Below are 17685 nucleotides of genomic sequence, written 5' to 3'. Positions count from 1 at the left end.
TCAAGTCCATGTCCCCTGCGTTGGAAGCATGGAGTCAACCACTGGACCACCAGGGAAATCCCAACTAATATCTCCAGGAGCAAATCATTGTCCTGGTCCACACCCGGGTCCCCTCTGTAGCTTACTGGGCTCTGTCTGTGCTTATAGCCTCAGCCTTGGCTAATGAACGTCCTGTGATTCCTGCGTGGGAATGCAGCTTCCCACCCACTTTGGGGGTGAACTTTCTCCAGGGCCTGAGTAGTCTCAAAGCTAAGTTTGGGGCATTCTAGACTGCCCCTTAATAGGGTAAGTGTGACTGAGTGCCATAGTCATGAATCCTGGGACATCATCAAAGAGGTGAGGTTATCTGCAGAGAGCACATGATGTGGAGGGGCTGGTACCGAGTAGGGGGCTGGGTCCCTAGCCAGTGTGTTCTTGTGGATTCCCGGTTGCATTCCACCACAGATTAACCCCCAAACACATTCCATTGAGCTCCTCTGCTTCAGATCCTACAATGGCTTTCTTGTTTACCTGGGGTGGGGGGTGGGGACGCCTTACACTGCATGTAGCAAACTTGTAACCTAATTCCGTCTCCCAGGTCCCCCTCCCATTACTCTGTTCTCCCCCAGGTGTGGCCTTTGAGTCAGCCAGTGCCCTTACCACCCTTCCCCCGCCCCCACTTCATGCCACTCTGTCTGCCAGGTTCTGCTGCTTGGCTGGCCCTGTTAACCTGGCTCTCCTGTCTTCATCTTTCAACTGTGGCTTCATTTTCTCTGGTAGCTACAGATCTTACCCTCTGGCTCTAAGGTCAGAGTCTCCAGACTCTCCCCTGTCCTAGTTGAGGATGTGGCATGGGGCAGGGAGACTGCTGGTCCTTATCACACGACTCAGCCTCTGTCCCTTGCCCTTCGTCAGAGCCCGGGGCTGTTCTCCGCCAGCTTGAACACTCCCAGTGCTGATTGTGCTGCACAGCATAAGACACACAACAGATTCCGGCGGCTTATTACCTATTTTTCTGTTTTGTCCTTCACGTTTCTGAAGTAGGCATTTGCCTCTGCTCTAAGAGTGTAAGTTTCACAACCCCGCTAGATGTGAAGGGGCATGTGCGGGTAAGAATGTGCGCGGGTGCTTTTATGGCAAGGCCTCGGGGCAGCCCACGTGATTTCCATTCACATTTTCTCATCTAAAACCAGTCACAGCACTCAGCCTAAGTGCATAGGCAGCTGGGAGACTTCATGTAGCTATGTGCCCGGGAAAAAGGGGGAAGGGGCTTTGTGGATCAGCAGCCTGTGCCGGAAGCAGGGAGCCCCGCATACTGGACAGAGGATGGTGTTTGGGGAGAAGTGGGCGGGGCTGAAGCAGCGGTGCCCCCCCAGGACAGAAAGCAGGGTTACAGGAGCTGGAGAGGAGACAGGCAGGCTAGGCGATGGTGCTGAGGGCTGTGGGGAGAGGAGAGGCTGTTGGGGTGTGAAGGTGAGACACCCTCAGGAGATGTGGCTGGGAGTAGTTCAGACTGCCAGGAAGCCAGAGGGAGAAGGGCCCAGGCTGCCAAGGCCGCCCTGTGGATGCTGGAAGGAATCCTGCCGGGACCAGAGCAGGGAGGCCTGGGGCGCATTGATGGTGGCTGTGGGGCAGACGTGGGAGAAGGCTGGGGCACCTGGGCTGCGGCGACCAGTCTCTGCCTTGGAGGTGGACATGGATAGAAGGAATGGAGGGGTCAGTAGGACTGGAGGTGGGAATGTGAGGAAGGAGACAGATTAGAGGCTGGGAAACTAGACCAGCTGACTGGATCTTCTGGGAGATTACCGTGCTGGGGAAAGTAGAGCGGAGGGGACATGACCTCTATTCTCCTTTAAGCTGGGAAGGAGTGAAAAACATGAGTGTCCGCTCCAGCTCACAATAAAACACAGATCTGTGGGAGAAATCTCTTTGTGGTCGTGAAAGGGAAGCATCTCAGCCCAGTGTACATGCTCCATGAACAGCCATCCAGTGCGTTAAGTGAGCCCAGCAGACCTGGCAGGGACTTGCCCATCTCCCAGCAGCCGGGCCACGCGGTGGTGTGCTGACGGTGCACAGATTTTAGTCTGTCGCCACTTACCTTCAGCCTCGCCTCCCCTCCCCCCAGATCCACGAGGGCTGCAACGGAGCCAGGGCCGCAGCCACAGAGGGCCCCAGCTTCCTGCCCCTGCCCAAGTCTCCGCCAGGCCCTCTCCCTGTTCACCAGTTTGCATTTGCTTCCCCCTCTTACCAGGATCAAGGCGTCTGCCCCCACGGTCCACACCCTCCCACCCCGCCCTGTTCCTGCTTGGGTTCCTCTTTCCCCAGGTCTGCAGTTTCTCAGCTCTTCACCCTGCTGTTTCAGAATCAAAAACCCATCTTTGCCCCTAAATACCACCCACATCTTTTTTGAGTTTTGGCTTTCTGCAGCAGGCAGTGAGGCGCACAGAGGATGTGATGACCGGCGTGCTGCAGGCGGACAAGCTGAGTGCCCTGGCCGCTGTGCCTGACCGCCGAGAGCCTGCTGAGCACTGCTCTTGGCTGCAGGAGGGGGTTTTGATTAACAAAATGTATGAGAGTTAAGTACTATTTTGGTGAGCAGTAGACCTCATTATATCCTCCGTGTGACAGGTGACAGAGGCAGTGCAGAGGGTCAGGTTGTAACAATTCTTTAGCACCAGTGTTAGAACAAAGTAAAAGCCATCTAGGTTTGGTACGCCTGCTTCTTATGTTTTTCTTTCTGATGTTATTACCGTTTGGTGACTAGAAGCCATGAAAGATACTTCGAGTTCCAGTGTGCCTTCTGTTGCTTCTCTTAGTGGGTTGCCTGTCATACAGTTACCTTCCCTGAGCCCTTTGGAGGGTTGGTGACAGTATCTCTGGAGACTGGACAGATGCTTCCTTCGTGAACTGAAACTTCTTCCACCACGGAGCTGTGGAGCTAGTGGTAAAGAACCCTCCTGCCAGTGCAGGAGACTTAAGAGACACTGGTTCGATCCCTAGGTTGGGAAGATCCCCTGGAGGAAGGCATGGCCCCCCACTCCAGTATTCTTGCCTGGAGAATCCCATGGACAGAAGGGCCTGGCTGACTGTACAGTCCATGGGGTCGCAAAGAGTCGGACATGAACGCAAGCAGCTAAGCATGAGAAACCATTCTAAAACCAGTTTCCACTTTTCCATGTTGAGATGAAGTCTCATGCCTGTTTTTCTGCATCGAGCGGATAGTTATCCTCCAAGTTTGATAGGTGGCAGAAGAGTTCGGCACCTGGAACAGCAAAGGAAATGCTCAATTTAGGGGGATGGAGTCTGGGGTCACAGAGTTAGTTTCCTGCTCTGGAATTCAGCAGTGACCTTGACTGAGAAGGGAGGCAGATGATGCAAGGAACACTGAGCTTGTGTTCACAGAGCTGAGGCTGGAGAAACTTAAAACTCGTCAGGTGAACATAGGCATGAACTTAGGTGTGTGGACCTCTGACTCATCATCTGTAGAAGTGAGGGACTGGACCAGGTGATGCATCCGAGGTCCCTTCTCCCTGGAAATTGCTTTGTTCTGACACCTGGCAGAAGCTCTTGGCACATCAGACTTCAGGATGGATGTCACTCATGTGAGGAGGATTTTTTAACCATGAGTCTTCCTTTCCTTCAAGAGTTTATATAATTTGGGGTGTCTGCATTCATTGAATTTGAAGCTTAGGAATGGAGGTATTGAGACATTGTCTTTATAACATTTGTGCCACCTGGAAAGGACATAGCTCTTATAATATATGCCCTGGTCTTTGTGATTTTGGTCTCTTCTCTTTTAATGTGCATCTGCCCTTATTCAAAATTAAAATATCTAGTGAGGATCTCAGGGGAAGAGAGCGGAAGCTTGTGGTGGGTTTGTCACTCCCTGCTGGGTCTGCAGTGCTATCTGTCCCTTTCTTGGGCAGCAAGAGCCTGTGCTAGAGATCAGGCATGGCTGTCTTCAGACTCCATGCCAGAGAGAACTTCAGCTATTGTGGGCATCCCTGATAGACTTCGAGAAAGCCACCTTATCCTCAAAGGGTTCTCCAGACCTGCACACCCAGAGGTGCCTCAGCAGGTGTCACTGAGGCCCTAAAGGTCTGGGATAATGACAGGACTTGATTATATAGATAAAGGTATCTTCAAAGGATGTCAAGCTCATGAGAGAAGCCACTGGGACTGCCCCAAGTAGCAAGAAAACCAAACTCTGAAACAGGAGAAGGTTGATAGAAATGATAGATTTGATGGCCCTGAGGCTAAGTCTGGGTTTGGTATGAGTGTCGTGGTAGGCTGTCCAGTGCTGCCCGTGAAGCTGGAGCTGCTGAGCAGGGGGCACCCCTGTACTGTCCCGTTGCTGACGTGTTTGGCACTTGTAAAGTCATCCTGCACATGGCAGTTTTTATGTGGTCAGTGATGGTTCTCATGCTGGCCAGCTCGGTGGCAGGAGTTCGTGGTCTTTCCTGCTGGTGCAGCAAACTTCAAGGAAGCGTTGTGCATTGGAGTGAAGGTTTGCCACAACCTTGAACAATGTTATTAAGGAAAAATAAAGCTGTTAACAATGAGGGATATGAAGAGGGCTTTGCTCCTAACAACCTGGAAAATAAAGAAGCCCCAAATAGAGTCAGGAAAGCCAGCTACACAAACAAGGCTATAATGGGCTCTCTGTGGCTGCCTGAGCTCTTCAGGTCTGGGAGGTGTGTCCTGGACTTGAAAGTCTCCTGATGAACCTATCAGGGGAGCAGCAGGTGGCTCTGTACCTGTCCTCCCTCGGGGACTGGTAGTGTCTAGCAGAAGCAGCCTTTGAGCAGATTGACTGGGCAGCTTGGATGAAGTTCATTGCTGGTACAGGTGTCCGTGCGTCACAGGATGATCTTGCTGATGTAAATGGCTGAGGCTGTGGATGAGGAACCATGCAGCGGCCTCCCGCTTAGGGTGAAGCAGTTTGACTCTGTGACATTGTCTATTCCAAAACGCAGGCTGCACCAGGCCAAGGGGAGGGGTGTTGGGGTACCCATCACTCCGGGGAGACGGAAGATGCTTTCCTCGCCAGCTTGGTGGTGGGGATGTGCACTGGTCTGCTCAAGACATGTGCACTTTGACAACCAGAACTGGGTGGAGGACAACCAGTTCCTCAGGATTCGAGGAGCTGGCAGCAAGGCCCAGTGTGCTGCCAAGAAGTTCAGAAATTCCTTAGCCAAGTAAGCTCTGAGCAGCCCCTGAGCACTTTCAGCTCTGGACAGCTATTCAGTAATTCAACCTCTGCTTCACACAGCTTAGGACAGCGGATCCATGCCTGTAAGGCCCTTAGGAAGGTACCTCTCCTTTCCCCTATTGCTGTGATTTGTTTGTTTGTTTGTTTTTTTAAACTGCTTCATCAGAATTGCTGTATCAGAGCCCAGCTTGACTGTATAGAACCCAGCTTTGGACTCTTGCAATTTCTAGAATAATCATTTTTCTCAGCTTGTTCCACAAGTGTTTTTGGAGCCATTTATATGTATATTTATTGTGGCGTCCCTGAGGTTGTTGACAGGCAAGATCTCCTGTTATGTCAAGAGTTCAATAGACAAAATTTTAAAAAAATTCAGTTATAAACAAACAAAATCACAGAAGCTCAGAACAACACATCTGGTTTTACTTACTTAAAAATACTTCAAAGTCTCCTTGACTTCCTGGTGTTGACTCTTGCAGAGGCCCTACTGGGCACCTACTGGCTTTGGGATATTGTCTGAGTGACGGTTTCTCGGCCACTTGTATCTTTCAAAATTTTTAATTATGCAACTTTTGACCGTATCAGTTGTTTTCTCCTGCTTATCAGGCAGACAGGCACATTTTTAAAGAAGCATTTTGACCATTAAAATAACAGCGCGGCCAAACATTTTACTGTGTGTGTTTACAACTTACACGATGCTTCCGTATCCAGCACCTCAGTTCTTTATTTAATTCTCATAATACTCCGTGAGGCATTTGGGGTGGGGGTGTCCATCTTGTCCACTTTTAGGAAATGGAATGTAGAGGGTCCAGGGTCGAGGGGTGATGATGAATCCACAGCCTGAGATGCTCTGGAGCCATCCTGACTGCCCTCTGCCCTCTTCCCCTGTTTCCGTGCCTCCAGGACTTCGGCAGCCTGCGGTCAGTCACTTCCCGGTGCGACTTGAAGGCGAACCTGATCAGGAATGGCTGTGGCGGCGAGTTCGAGAGCCCGGCCAGCAGCACCCAGGTTCTGCGGAGCCTGCCGCTCAGCAGCAAGGGCTCCAGCCCAGCGGGGTCCGATGTCATCCAGCTGACACCGCAGGAGGTCACGGTGACCCTGAGGCCCGGTGAGTGCCCTGGGGTGGGCCAGTTCAGGATGGTGGGAAGAGAAGCCTGGCAGGGGAGGGCGATGGGAGGCATGGCCCAGACCCCGGGAAGGGAGGGCCAAGGCCTTTGGGATAATGAGTATCTTTGCTATTTTAAAAGTTGTGGTGAAATATATGTAACATACAATTTGCCATTTTAACCATTTCTAAGTGTGTAGGTCAGCGCCATTAATTGTACTGCCAGTGTTGTCTAACCATCACCACTGTCCATTTCCAGAACTTTCTTATCCCAGACTGAAACTCTGAACCTGTTAAACGCTAACCCCTCGCTCCCTCTCCGCCTCCCCCCTGCCCCCCAGTCCCTGGCAGCCACCATTCTACTTTCTGTGTGTGTGAATTTGACTGCTCCACATACCTCATACAGGTGGACTCAGATACATTTGTCTGTTTGTGACTGGAGCATTTCACTTACTGTAACATCCTCCAGGTTCACCCATGAGCTAGCACGTGTCAGTTTCCTTCCTTTTCAAGCTGAATAGTCCTCCATTGGCTGTGTAGACACAGCTGTTTATCCATCCATGGGCTCTTGGGTTGTCTCCACGTTTTGATTGTTGTGAATAATGTTCTTATTTTCGATGGGAGGATGCTGGTACATTTACTCCTTAGTCCATGCAAGTTTCTAAGGGAACAGGCTACCTCCAGGAGAAAGTATTTTTTCCTGTCAGCAAATTTGAATCGGTGGCATTCTGAAGTGACAGACTTGCAGAGTAGAGATATTTTTTTCTTTATGACCTTGGAACCTCTGCCTTGGAGTTCATTGTGGTATAAGGGGACTAACAGTTTTTGCACACATACGATGTGCTAATAACTTGACCTACCCAAAGGTAGCAGACACAATTTTACACCTGAGGAGCTATGTGCTCAAGGGCTCGCAGGCAGAGCAGCGAACCTAGTTCAGTGTTGGGTCTTTGTGGTTGCACAGCTCATGGTTTCTTGCTCACCACTTTTGATGCCTCATATTCTACACATGAGGTCCCTTGTGATGTCAAGGGAGGATGTGAACATGGCCAAATTAGAAAGTATCACTTGTTGAGAGAAGGCAGCCTTTTCCCCCCGAATCCCGTTGACTTTTAGCCTCTTCTCCTTTCTCATTGTCTAGGAAGCCACTCACAATAACCATTTCCAGATGGTTCATTGAGACTTCGGGGTGGCTGGGGCTGTGGGAAGATGAGGGATCTGGTTGGCTGTCTGGGCTTCTGGTTCTGGCTCTGTTTCTAGCTCGGGGCCCTGGGCAAGCGGCCCCACTCCTTAGCATCTCAGGGTCTTTGTCACCTTCATTCCTCACAGCCCTATTCAGAGGCTTAAATGAGACTTTCTGTGTAAATACACTTTAAGAACTTTAAACTACTGTTTTCAAAGAGTCATGGCCAGAGATGCAGATTTTGGAGACAGCCACATCTCTATTTGGATAGAGATTCTCATATCTCAGAGACAGTCGAGCATGGCCCTGCACATCGTAAGCATTCAGTCATGCTGCTTCTAGTTGTCGTAAGAAAGGACTCTGAGTCACCGTGCATTTGAGAACTGTCTCATTTCACCTACTGACTTGTCTTGGAAATAAGAAACAAAAGAAGGTGTCAGTGGCCCTGCTGAATATAGAGCAGTGTGAACTGCTGCACAGCCCAGGGCTTAGGGTTAGCTCAACATACCGTTCTTACAAGTCATCTGACTGGAAGGGACTCTTGGCCCTGCGTTTAGTAAGGTTCCGAGGTGAGAGAGAGAAGGCAGCCCTTACAGAACTGTGCGGGTGGGTAGAAAAGAGGGAGCCAAGTGGGCAAATATTCGGTGGTGTCCTCTGGGGAAAGATGAATGCCTCTCCTCACGTTAGTCTTTGATTCAGACTCAAGGTCAAGGGCTCTGACCTAGAAGGGGACGTAGGCATCCTTGTAGATTAGTAAGTTATCAGAGCACAGCATATGATAAAAATGGTTATTGACTAACATAAGTGGTGTATTTTCCTTTTTATCTTAAAAACTGTGTAACGGGCACTTCAAGAAAAGCCTTGAAAAATCATCCACTTTTTGTTTTCATTTTTGCTAGGTTTTCTGTCTTTATTCCTGTATTCGTATTGTTCATGTGTTTATGATGTAATATTACTGTGTACCGTTTTCAGTCAGTTTTTGAAAACGAAGACCAAAATTAACACCTCTAAAAGAGTTTGAGGGTCATCATTGAGGGGCGTTTTTATTTGGGGAACTCCTCATCTAGAATTACTCTGAGCCTGTGCTGCTCTCCCGAAGAAATATTCTTCATGGGGGTGAATCCTTATTCTTGAGGGTAGATTTAGTTTAGGGAGAAGCTGGAGGTCACACAAAGCCAAAGATGTCGCCATTTCAATTACAGTTTTTAAAATGAGAATTAAGGTGTGGCTCTAAGGCAGAGAGACTGTTGTGTGGTTTGACTTATCAATTAGCTTTTGAAACAGCCTCCTAAGAAATGATTTGAATAAGGGGATCCTCCTTGCGTAAAGTTCTCATAACGTTCAGTTTATGCACAATGCTTGTTTATGCATGAAGCTCAACATACACTCAGTTAAAGGAAGAAAGCAGTCTTATTTGGTATACTTACAGCTCTCACTAAGCATTGTGATTCAGTTTCTAATATTGAAAATAAAAATACATGAGTCTGTGTTTATATAATACGATGTGAGGACTGTGTGCAGCTCTGGTCCTACAGAAGGTGCAATAATGGAGAGCCCATTGCAGCTTATAGAGATGAAGATAGAGAATTGGAGAAGAAAATTAGTGAAAAGTGAGGAGGAGACCTGATGAAAATCTGAATTCCTAGAGGTCTAGAACCTCATAAACACGTTTCTTTCTCAAATATAGAAACATGTGATGCCAATGATGCCTCTTAAAATTTTGAAAATTTCAGTATTAATAAAGAGAAATACAGGCAAACCCCAGATGTTTATTTGTTTGGGGGAAGAGAAGAATAGTATGTTGTAATTAGCAACATTTTCAGTTTACCAAGTGCATACTTATTTCAAGGTAATGCCCCTCTGACTCTGGGGAAGGCATTCAGGTATGCAGCGATTGGTTTCTCCATTGTGTATTTTCAGAAATGCTTTTGTGTCTCCTTTGCCCAGCTCCCCCATACCTCATGATAAGTGTTTGTTGAGTGAAATGTGTAGCACTTTATTAGCTTTATGCCAGACTAGTTAAGGACAAGCTTCAGCACTATATGTGAGGCACTTCACCCAGGCAAGGTTATTATTCCAGAATAAGCCTGGAAGAAAAAGAACAATTTTCCCCTTATTTAAGCAGAATTTTTAGAATTTTGTTTTGTTTTTTGATTGAGATATAACTCACATACTGTATAACTTACCATTTTAAAGTATGCAATTTAGTGGTTTGTAGTGTATTTGCAAAGTGGTACGGCATCACCACTATATGATTCCAGGACATTTTCATCACTACAAAAAGAAAATCCTGTAGCCCTTAATACTCCTTATTCTCTCCCTCCCCACCGCATGCATTCAGCCCCTGACAACCACTAATCTGGTTTTGATCTCTGGGGTTTTGCTTACTTTTCATTTCATTTAAATCATGTAATATGTGGTCTTTTATGTCTGGCTTCTTTCACTTAAGCAAAATGTTTTCAAGATTCGTTGATGCTGTAGCATGTATCAGGACTTCATTCCTTTTTATGGCCAAATAATGTTCCACTGTATATGTATAGATATACCACATTTTAGTTGATGAATATTTGGGGCTGCTTTCACTTTGGGACAATTATGACTAATGCTGCTGTGAACATTTATGTACACATTTTTGTGTGGACATATGTTTTCAATAATCTTGAGTGTATAGCTAGGAGTGGAATTGCTGGGTCATATGGTAATCCTGTGTTTAACTTTTTGACGGACTGCCAAACTTTAAGCAAGATTTTGTATAAACACAAGATCATGTTTTCCATTCTGTTTCCAATCCTGGAAACTGTATGTCAGGATAACAATCTTAAAAAAACCTTAATGAAGAACATAAAATCCCTAAGAAAGAATGTAAACTTTAGAATAAAGCATACTGAAATGGTGAAAAGTTAGGGGTGGAGCGATTAGAAAGGGTTTACTTAAGTCTTGATTTGACTCAATCCATTAGCCTCTTAAAAAATGACCTCTGATTGGCAGCTTTAAAGCATTTTTTTTTAAACATTTTATTTTGAAGTAATTTTAGAGTCACAAGAAGTTGCAAAAATAATGGAGAGTCCCTGTGTACCGTCTCAGCTTTCCCCAAGGATAACTTGTTACATAACTGGAGTGCGTTATCAGAGCCAGGAAACTGACCTGGGATTGTACTGTTAACTGTACAGGACGGGTTGCTTTTGAGATGGGCTTCTTTCCATCCCTGTGTATACTGCCTTTCTCCCCTCTCTCACGTTGTGATGGGAGATGGCACGTGCCTGACTTGGGTATTGCTTCTGCTCCCCAGACTGACAGTGCACACACTTAAAAACACTTGATGATGGGTGGATAGTGCTTTGCTGTGGGCTGAATGTTTGTATCTCTCCAACATTCAGATGTTGAAATCCTAACCCTCTAATGTGATAGTATTAAGAAGTGAAATGGGGCCTTTAAGAGATGATTGGGTCATGGGGTAGAACCCTCATGAATGAGATTAGTAGTATAAAAACAAACCCCCAAACCCCAGAGGGTTCTTCTGCTTGCTTCGGCAGGAGGTCTGTAGTCTGAAACCCAGAAAAGGGCTCTCATCAGAACCCACCCACACTGGCCTAGTCTTGGTCTTACACCGTTGTTAACCGTGAGACATAAATTTATGTTGTTTATAAGCCACTTGGTCCATGGTACTGGTTATAGCAGCCCAAACTAAGATTATTTTCAAGGAAACTAAAAATGCTGAACCCTAATTGCTTGGCGTCAGGTACTGTAAAGGTCAATAATGTCTTCTGATGGTTCCATCTGTCAGGAGTCAGAATTCTGAGCAGAGGGAGTAGTGTTTGGTGCCGCACTCAGCCTTGTTCTGGGCCAGGAAGGCAATTCTTCGTTATGGGTCTGGATTTAATTCTGAGTCTTAATTGCCTTCTGCTTCACTGAGCAGAGAGCTGGGTGATAGTCTTAGAAGTTATGTGCTGGGGCCCTAATTCCCTGTTCAGCTGTAGTCCATTTATAATGTAGCTGATTTTAATGTTTCTTTTAATTTCTAGCACAGAAGTATAATTCCAAGGAATCAAAAACTACTTGCAGTGGGGATAGTGAGAGTGTTTATCTGTTAGATGCTACTTTGTCTAAAATATTTGAATACAAATTAATCTTAGGAAAACCAAAAGTTGTTGCTAGAATTCTCTATGTTCATTTTCTGGGAATGTTTGTCATCTGGTATATGTTCCCAGGAAAAATAACTTTTCACTTTTTGTTGGAGGGAAGACAGAAGAAAGCTTTTAAAATACATTTCAGAGGCAATGCTGGTAGATACTTGATTATGGAGGGAGACTCTACACTGAGGAGCCAAGCAGTGGCACGAGTTCTGTGCAGAAACAGCTGAGGCTGGCTGAACTGGAACCTGGAAGAACCAGAGGGCCACAGGAGATCAGCTTTACTTTGGGGTTTGTTTTATCCTGTTTCTCTGATTCTGCTGCTGGTCCCAAGGCGGGGATTTTGTGGACTGGCCCCAGAGAAGATGGTGACAGCCACACAGGGAGAAGAACCTGTAGGGGTCTTAGGTGCAGAGGGAGGAGGGGGTTGTGTGGGCTGGGCTGGTGTCACCAGAGACAGGCACAGACTGAGGGCCCACAGTGGCGGTGAGCCCAGCTCTCAGCCGACTGGACTCACAGGAGGTGGCGACTGGTTTAAAGTCTCAGGTGGTGCCAAACTGGGCGGCTGGATGTATTATTGAGTGGGTCTAAGTGGCTCAGACGGTAAAGTGTCTGCTTGCAATGTGGGAGACCAGAGTGTGATCACTGGGTTGGGAAGATCCCCTGGAGAAGGAAATGGCTACCCACTCCAGTACTCTTGCCTGAAAAATCCCAGGAACAGAGGTGCCTATTAGGCTCCATTTCACGGGGTCGCAAAGAGCTGGACATGACTGAGTGACTTTACTTTCACTTTCAAGTGTACTTGGTTCCAGAAGTGTACTCAAAGATGGAGAAGGTGCCCCAGACCCTCTCCTAGCAGAGGGTGCCCCTGGCCTGCAGCAGCGGCTTCACCTTCAGTCAGCTCACCCTGGGGGCTCCCTCATCAGGGAGTTGGGGCACTTAGCACCCACGCTGAGAACTGCTCCAGAAGTGTCAGTCCCTCCAAAATCTGCTGTTAATTGAGTCCAAGGTTATATTGCTCGCTGTGTAACAGGCCAGTAAATCAAGAGACAAGTTGTTGGGACGAGGAATAATGACTTTATTCAAAAAGCCAGCAGACCAAGGAGATGGTGGACTAGTATCCCAGGAAGCATCTTCCCTGAGTTAGAATTCAGGCTTCGTCCCTCATGGCTCAGCTGGTAAAGAATCCGCATGCAATGTGGGAGACCTAGGTTTGATGCCTGGGTTGGGAAGAGCCCCTGGAGAAGGGAAAGGCTCTCCACTCCAGCATTCTGGCCTAGATAATTCCATGGACTGTATAGTCAATGGCGTCGCAAAGAACTGGACGCTACTGAGCAACTTTTGTTTTCACTTTTATACTAAAAGGAGAGGAGGCAAAAGCATGGTTCCCAGCAGGCTTCAAAGGAGGTGTTTTAATTTCTTCCTTCCTGCAGCCGTTCACAGGCAAGTCTGGTTGGGATGTTTCTTTCAAGCAGATAAGCAATGGTACCTGGGAGGCAGGGTTCCCTGAGATGGGCCAATATGTGTAATTTAAGTTTATAGACAACATCCCTTTTAATTTGTGAGAAAGGTTCTTCCTCGATTACCTTGACAGAAATTCCATTATTGTCAAGGACTACTGAGGAGTTTGGAGCATTTAAAATCCAGCACAGATAAGGTAGCCGTAAACCCTTATTTTGAACATTAATGATTTAACCCTTTTTCATACATTCCTCCATTTTTGGAAAACTTGGAGAGAAGTTTTTTTTTTTTTTAGCATTTACAGCCTCCCTTTGGGGAGGTGTGTATGTGTTTTAGTGATCAGCTTTTCTTAGAATTTACTGGCAATAGATTTCTTACTTCAAAATAGAGAACCTCTTGCATACAGAGAGAGCTATGTATCACATCTCATTTCTCTGTTTGCCTTCATGTCTGGAAAATTTGGAGTTAAGTATAATACTGAAGGCTGTTAGCCATTCACACTCAAGTTTTTGGCAGAATGTTCTGTCTCTCTTTTTAGCCCCACAGGAAATTGCTTTAATAATTGACTTTCAGGGGACCTGGGGTTGAAGTTTTACTTGCATAGAAGCATTTGTACAGTGTTTATATATATATATATATATATATATATATATATATAGAGAGAGAGAGAGAGAGAGAGAGAGAGACTCCTCCACACCCACAGTAATGAACATCTCCCCCATTTTACTGATCTAGAAACTGGGCAGCAAGTTTAAAGGAGCCTGAGGTCTGGAATCCTTGGTGACAAGGTCTGGATTCCAACCTGGCTCTTGCTCTCCAAGGCTGGTGTCTACTTCCCTCCCGTGGATGCCTCCCAGCCTCCATGAATCCAAGCTGGTTCCCCGTTTCCTGGTCCTAAAGTGCTTATCTGTTAACTGGTCATAATCCCCCCAAAGGTGGAAGCAGATTCTGGATTAAAGAAGGTGTAGCTGGGAACTTGGGGGAAGGGCACAGGTCAGAAAAACACAGAAGACCCTGCAAAGAGGTCATAGGCTTGGATGGAGGGGATATGTTCGCAGGCCGCCGCCGCTCCCCGACTATGGTGGGGCATCCAGGGATGGGAGGGGCCCTATGCTGAGAGCTGCTCCCTGTGCCTCATGGGAACCAGAGACAGATACTGTAGCAGTCCAGAATTCATTCTGGAAGAAATCACGAACATTCTTCTGAGTCAGACTCCAATGGTTTTTAAAAATAGACTCATACCACCAGGCAGCCCAAACTACATCAATCTCCAGGTGGCTTGAGCAGCACATGCAAGGACATGTCAGGGGAAGCCGGCTGGGCTCCGCCACTCAGGCTACAGTGGTAATTATGGTAATCACTCTGCATTTGGGCAGGCCTTCACTGCTTACAAGACTCTCCTTTCCACACGAGTGCTTCACAGACTTAATGCTGGGTGCTGTTATTGCCTTTTTACAGTTAAGGAAATGGAGATTTGGGTGGCATCCCTAGTTGAGGGGCAAAGCTGGAATTTGGACTAAAATCTTTAGGTCCTTAGATTCTTCACGGTCTAATTAATGACGTATGCCTCGTCTGGGATGGGAGGAGGGGAGGGAGAACAGACCACTGGGTCTCCTATCCTGCAAGTTCAAGAAGGCTTCAACCCACTGGTTGTCAGCTAGAGGTGAAAGATTGGTTCCTCTGAAATGTCTCTGTGGGCAGATGAGGTGTGGACCCTCATGTGGGAGCAGTCACTTTCGACATTGCACCTCTGAACACAAGAGAGTACATCCACATTTCAAATGTGTGTGGACAGTTACACGCAAAGAGTTCAAAGGCATCTCTTGGTGTCTCTGGGAGGCTAATAATTGTGATGGCAGATAGAATCACCTGGTAGGATTTACTTACTGAAATTATGTCTGAACAGTGTGTTTTTAGAGGTTATGAAATGATGAAGAATCATTGTCCTGGCATGCATCCCCCAGTTACTGCGCTGACTTGGGCCTTTCTGCACAGCCTGTGGGGCAAGCTTTCAGAGGCCACGCCTCCCAGACACTGCCTTTTTTTCTTTGTTCTTTTCCTCTGAATCAATTTCTTTTTCCTTTGTCTGTTGACTGTCTTATTATAGAAACAAAACCCGTTTTCTCTCTTGTAGCTGTAGATAAATCTAATAATGTTTCTTTTTTTTTCCTTTTTTTTTGATGGTGCTAAAATTTATAATATTCACATATTTATACAGATAATTTGATAATGATTTGTGTCTGCAATGTCAAATATGCCCCAGAACTAAATACTATTGTTTGATAAATGGCTAGAGAGGTAGAAATAGGTGACACAATATAAGCGTAAACATTTTGCCCTTGTGGGGTATTTTAAGTAACCATCTTTGCTTTCCCCCTTTCTCTTGCCTTCTCCTCTCCCTCGCCACCTCAGTTCTTATATCCTTCTTTTGTTAATTTCTTCCCTGTTTTCTGTTTCACACACAGCTTTATAGTCTCCTGGCCATACTCCCATCCCAGTCAGTCCTTTTTCTGAAGTTGGTATGTGGTGGGTGGACTACTTTCACCCAGTTTGTGTCCATGGAATTGTCTGGTTCACTATCCACCAATTACCTAAAGTCATTTTTGCTGAGAAAACAGAACACTGCTAAGGAGACTCATTCTTAAAGGGTTTCCTTAAAAATTGCTGAGCCCTGTGTGTGAAAGGAGTGGCTCCCCTAGTGGCTTAGATGGTAAAGCGTCTGCCCGCAATGCAGGAGACCTGGGGTCAATGCCTGGGTGGGAAAGATTCCCCTGGAGAAGGAAATGGCAGTTCATTCCAGGACTCTTGCCTGGAAAATCCCATGGGTAGGCTGTGGTCCATGGGGTCGCAAAGACCCCATGTGTGTGAAAGGAGAACCTAGAGCTGCACCCTTAGCACCCGTATTCCATCAGTCACTCTGCTTCCGGAAAAAAAATGTCTCCCAAGAGGCACACGGTCACTAAAGAAAAGTTGCAGGTAGACCGGCTTTGAAAGCAAAACCCATCCCTTCTGCCCCAGCAAACTGGATGACCTATGTCTAACATGCATGGTCTCTCGGTTGGCACAGGTGACAAGACTACGTTCCAGCTGCAGGTTCGGCAGGTGGAGGATTATCCCGTGGACTTGTACTACCTGATGGACCTCTCTCTGTCCATGAAGGATGACCTGGAAAACATCCGGAGCCTGGGCACTAAGCTAGCTGAGGAGATGAGGAAGCTCACCAGCAACTTCCGGTTGGGGTTTGGGTCTTTTGTAGACAAGAACATCTCTCCTTTCTCCTACACAGCCCCGAGGTACCAGACCAACCCATGCATTGGGTGAGTGACAGCCGCCCTTCCTGTTGGGCATTTAAGGATGGAGAAATGGTTCAGAAGGAAGACTGACCCTAAAGAAAGGCCTAGGGAGGTCGTATCTGGGTGGGGGAGGGAACCTGGCTTCGGTGTTAAATTTGCTGAAGGATGTTCTGGCTCTGTTCTCCCTCTGCTTGGGAAGAAAGAAGTTGTTACAAGGTTATGTAACGCTACAGTGATGATAGCTCGTTTGTTTTCCTGCCTGCCTGACACAGCAGTGTTTTCTACATTAGTAGATTTTAGAGAGTGCTCTCAGGAAGTGATGGACCCCGATAATCGTGAGCAGCAGGCAGAATAATTTAAACTTTCCCCTTGTTTAGAGTAACTTAGGTGTTTGGAATAAGTGAATTCAAAGTCTGTTCCTGTTGTTTATATAAATAACTATAACTTACCTTGACAAAACAAAATGAAAACCCTGCCTTTTATAAGTGTGATTTTTTTTTCTAACATAAGTACTTGAATTAGAAAAGATGGGACACATTATTAGAGAACGGCAGTTTCTAACTACTGCAATGAACAAATCTAAAAAATTATGTAGTGACTCAGGCATGATGGAAGTTTATTTTCTGAACTCACCTAAGGGCAAATGGGTCTCCTGATCAGTGGATACCTGTCCTCTAAGCAGTGACTTGGGACCCAGGCTCCATTGGTTCATGTGTGGCTTGTAAGGTCATCATGCCTCGAGGATCGCTCCTAGGAGGATACTATGGACCAGAAGAGAGTGGCCTCTGCTCCTACATTTGGTTCTGTAGTACTGGGTTCTACAGTGAGGCTGGGAGCTAGATTAGCTGTGCACAGTAGAGGAGATAAATGAGTTGATGAATAGGTTTCTGCCCTGGTACATTTGTGTACTGGCGGTGGAGGATCTCTTCCTCCAACTCCCCTAACACAACCTCTGTGAGGTGGGTTTGTTCAGATGGCAAGACTATGTGGTGTGACAACAGTGAGTGATAGCCTTCAACTTTTTATCTCTTCTCCATATTCAGCTTTGGTTAGGCTTTGGCATATGAGGCCCCAAAACAGTTACTAGATGAGGAATAGGCAAGACTTAAGTTCTTACTAAGTGTCAGGCACCCACTGCATTTCATACCTTATGTGGATTGTCTCATTTAAATTTCCTAGCAGTCTTTTGAGGTTTCTAAAGTAGAAGTGAGCTGTAGTTTTAAGATAAGGCAAATGAGGCTTAAAAAGAATAAATAACTTACCCAAGATTATACAAATAGTAAGGGGCTTCCCTGGTGGCTCAGCCAGTAAAGAATCTTCCTGCA

General features: G+C 46.6%; 1 protein-coding gene across 2 annotated transcripts in view; it reads left to right on the top strand.

The window, feature by feature from the left end:
* The window catches only part of ITGB5 (integrin subunit beta 5), a 112462-nt gene that overhangs the window by 12311 nt on the left and 82466 nt on the right, over positions 1 to 17685 (top strand). Inside the window, exons 3-4 of one of the 2 annotated variants that reach the window (XM_027956587.3) lie at positions 6092 to 6296; positions 16135 to 16384. In XM_027956587.3, the coding sequence (XP_027812388.1) occupies positions 6092 to 6296; positions 16135 to 16384 (455 nt within the window). The remainder of the gene's footprint in view (positions 1 to 6091; positions 6297 to 16134; positions 16385 to 17685) is intronic. The other variant, XM_042232474.2, reaches the window with a different exon arrangement.

Source organism: Ovis aries, chromosome 1 (genome assembly GCF_016772045.2).
Source record: "Ovis aries strain OAR_USU_Benz2616 breed Rambouillet chromosome 1, ARS-UI_Ramb_v3.0, whole genome shotgun sequence".
NCBI classification, from domain to species: Eukaryota; Metazoa; Chordata; class Mammalia; order Artiodactyla; family Bovidae; genus Ovis; species Ovis aries.
The sequence above is the reverse complement of the archived record's forward strand: the minus strand, read 5'-3'. Positions and strand labels throughout refer to the sequence as shown.